This window comes from Trachymyrmex cornetzi, unplaced genomic scaffold (genome assembly GCF_001594075.2).
Source record: "Trachymyrmex cornetzi isolate Tcor2-1 unplaced genomic scaffold, Tcor1.1 scaffold959, whole genome shotgun sequence".
Lineage (NCBI taxonomy): Eukaryota > Metazoa > Arthropoda > Insecta > Hymenoptera > Formicidae > Trachymyrmex > Trachymyrmex cornetzi.
In genome coordinates, this window is record NW_017300310.1 from 52,377 (window position 1) to 54,281 (window position 1,905).

The following is a 1,905-nucleotide window of genomic DNA, read 5'->3' on the forward strand; positions in this document are numbered from 1 at the left end:
TACAAGAGATGGGAGGCCCCGAATTTGAGGAAGGAAATTTTTCAACTGGTGACACCCAAAAGTCAAGTTAAACGAATTCTGGAAGAGGTACATAATTCTCCCACGGGAGGGCATTTTGGTATAAACAAAACGTTAGAGAAGTTACGAAAACGTTTCTATTGGGCAACTTGTAAACAAGATGTGGTGTAAAACTTGCAAGGTATGTTCGGCGAGAAAGGGTCCTCCTAAAAAGGGAAAATCTCCTCTGCAGGTTTACAACGTTGGAGCTCCTTTCGAGAGAGTGCAGATGGACGTTCTTGGTCCTCTGCCCGTGACCTCTTCCGGGAATAAGTATTTGCTAGTTGTTGTAGACTGTTTTTCTAAATGGGTAGAGGCTATTCCTTTGAAAAATATTAGATCAAAGACTATTGCAGAAGCGTTTTTAAATCAGATTATTTCCAGGCATGGAGTTCCTCTTGAAGTTCATACTGATCAGGGAAGGAATTTCGAGTCGCGGGTCTTCCGTGAGCTGTCGCATGTTTTAGGGATTAAAAAGACGAGGACGACCCCTCTTCCACAGTCAGATGGACCAGTGGAACGTCAACATCGCACAATTTCCAACTATTTAGCGAAATTCATCTCAGGAAACCAGAAAGATTGGGACAGATGGATTCCGCTATATTTACTGGCGTATAGAACTTCTAAACATGAGACCACTGGTGTGTCTCCGGCGGAGCTTTATCTTGCGCAGGATCTCAGATTACCAATGGATTTATTACGTGGTAATCCACCTGATGAGGAGAGGTCAGATTCATTTGAGGGGTATTCCGGTAAGGTAAAGAGAAGGCTGAAGGAACTCCATAAGGACGTAAGGAGACGTTTGGATATTAAATCTTCACAGACAAAATCCTGGTACGATCAAAAGACCAGACGAATAGATTTCGAAGTAGGACAGCGAGTGTGGTTGTACAATTCTCGAAGAATTAAAGGAAAGGCTCCTAAATTACAGTGTAGTTGGGAAGGTCCATACTCTATAGTAAAAAAACATAGTGAAGTGGTTTATTGTATTCACAAGTCGAATAAACATAAAAATAAAATTGTTCATTCCGATAGATTAGCACCTTATTTGGAGAGACAATTAATGTAAAAAGAGTTAATTAAAGAAATTTTGGAGCCCTGATATTTATATATAAGGTTGGTTATTTTTAATTTGATTTTTCTTTTAAGATCCAGTTGACGATAATACGAGGTATTACGACAATAACAACTTCTGGCGGCGGCTTTCGGCAGCAGCGTAAGACAGAGCTGATGGAGGGCTGACTTGCGGCAACAACATCAGGAAGCAGTCATTAACAACATAATCTTTTTTATTAAGAAGACCGCCTCGCCCGAGGTTTTTGAGCCGTGGTTTTTCCTCGGGACGGTGGGCAAATGCCGAGGGGGGGAGTATGGGGCAGAGGTACTGCGGCGCAATTATTATTCTTCCCCCCCCTTCTCCGAAAAGCGAAGAGACAAGAGCGCAAGGCTCAAGAGAAGAGTCAAGAGGATCCTGGAGCTCCTTTCTTGAAGGTGAGGGGATGCCCGGCTGGTGTTCCTCCGGAGGCTTAACTACCCTCCGAGGGACTGAAGAGAGGTCCTGCTCAGAAAGGAGGAAGATCAGGAGGCCTCAGAGAAAGTCCCAGGAAATCCAGTGCTCTAGAAAAACTGTGGCAGCAGCACAGTAAGGGAGCAGGAAGCTGGTGGGAACCCCAGAATTTCTTCGAGCCTGAGCGTTTCTAATTCTCCAAGAATTGTCGGGACGACAATTTATAAGAGGGAGGGCAATGTTATACCCGAATCGATGTTATGCCCGAATCGTGTTGCCCGTTACGCCTGAGAAGAGTCGTCGCCCGTTGCACGTTCCTGAAGAACGAAGAGCGCGTTGCT

The 1,905-nt window shown here is 44.5% G+C and overlaps 1 protein-coding gene across 1 annotated transcript in view; it reads left to right on the top strand.

Annotated features, from left to right (window-relative positions):
* Positions 1-1,410: 1,410 nt before the first annotated feature.
* Positions 1,411-1,905, top strand: part of LOC108769838 (zinc finger MYM-type protein 1) — a gene marked incomplete at its 3' end in the record, with an annotated part of 8,256 nt that continues 7,761 nt past the window's right edge. Inside the window, exon 1 of the mRNA XM_018521047.1 lies at positions 1,411-1,548. Within this exon, the coding sequence (XP_018376549.1) occupies positions 1,411-1,548 (138 nt within the window). The remainder of the gene's footprint in view (positions 1,549-1,905) is intronic.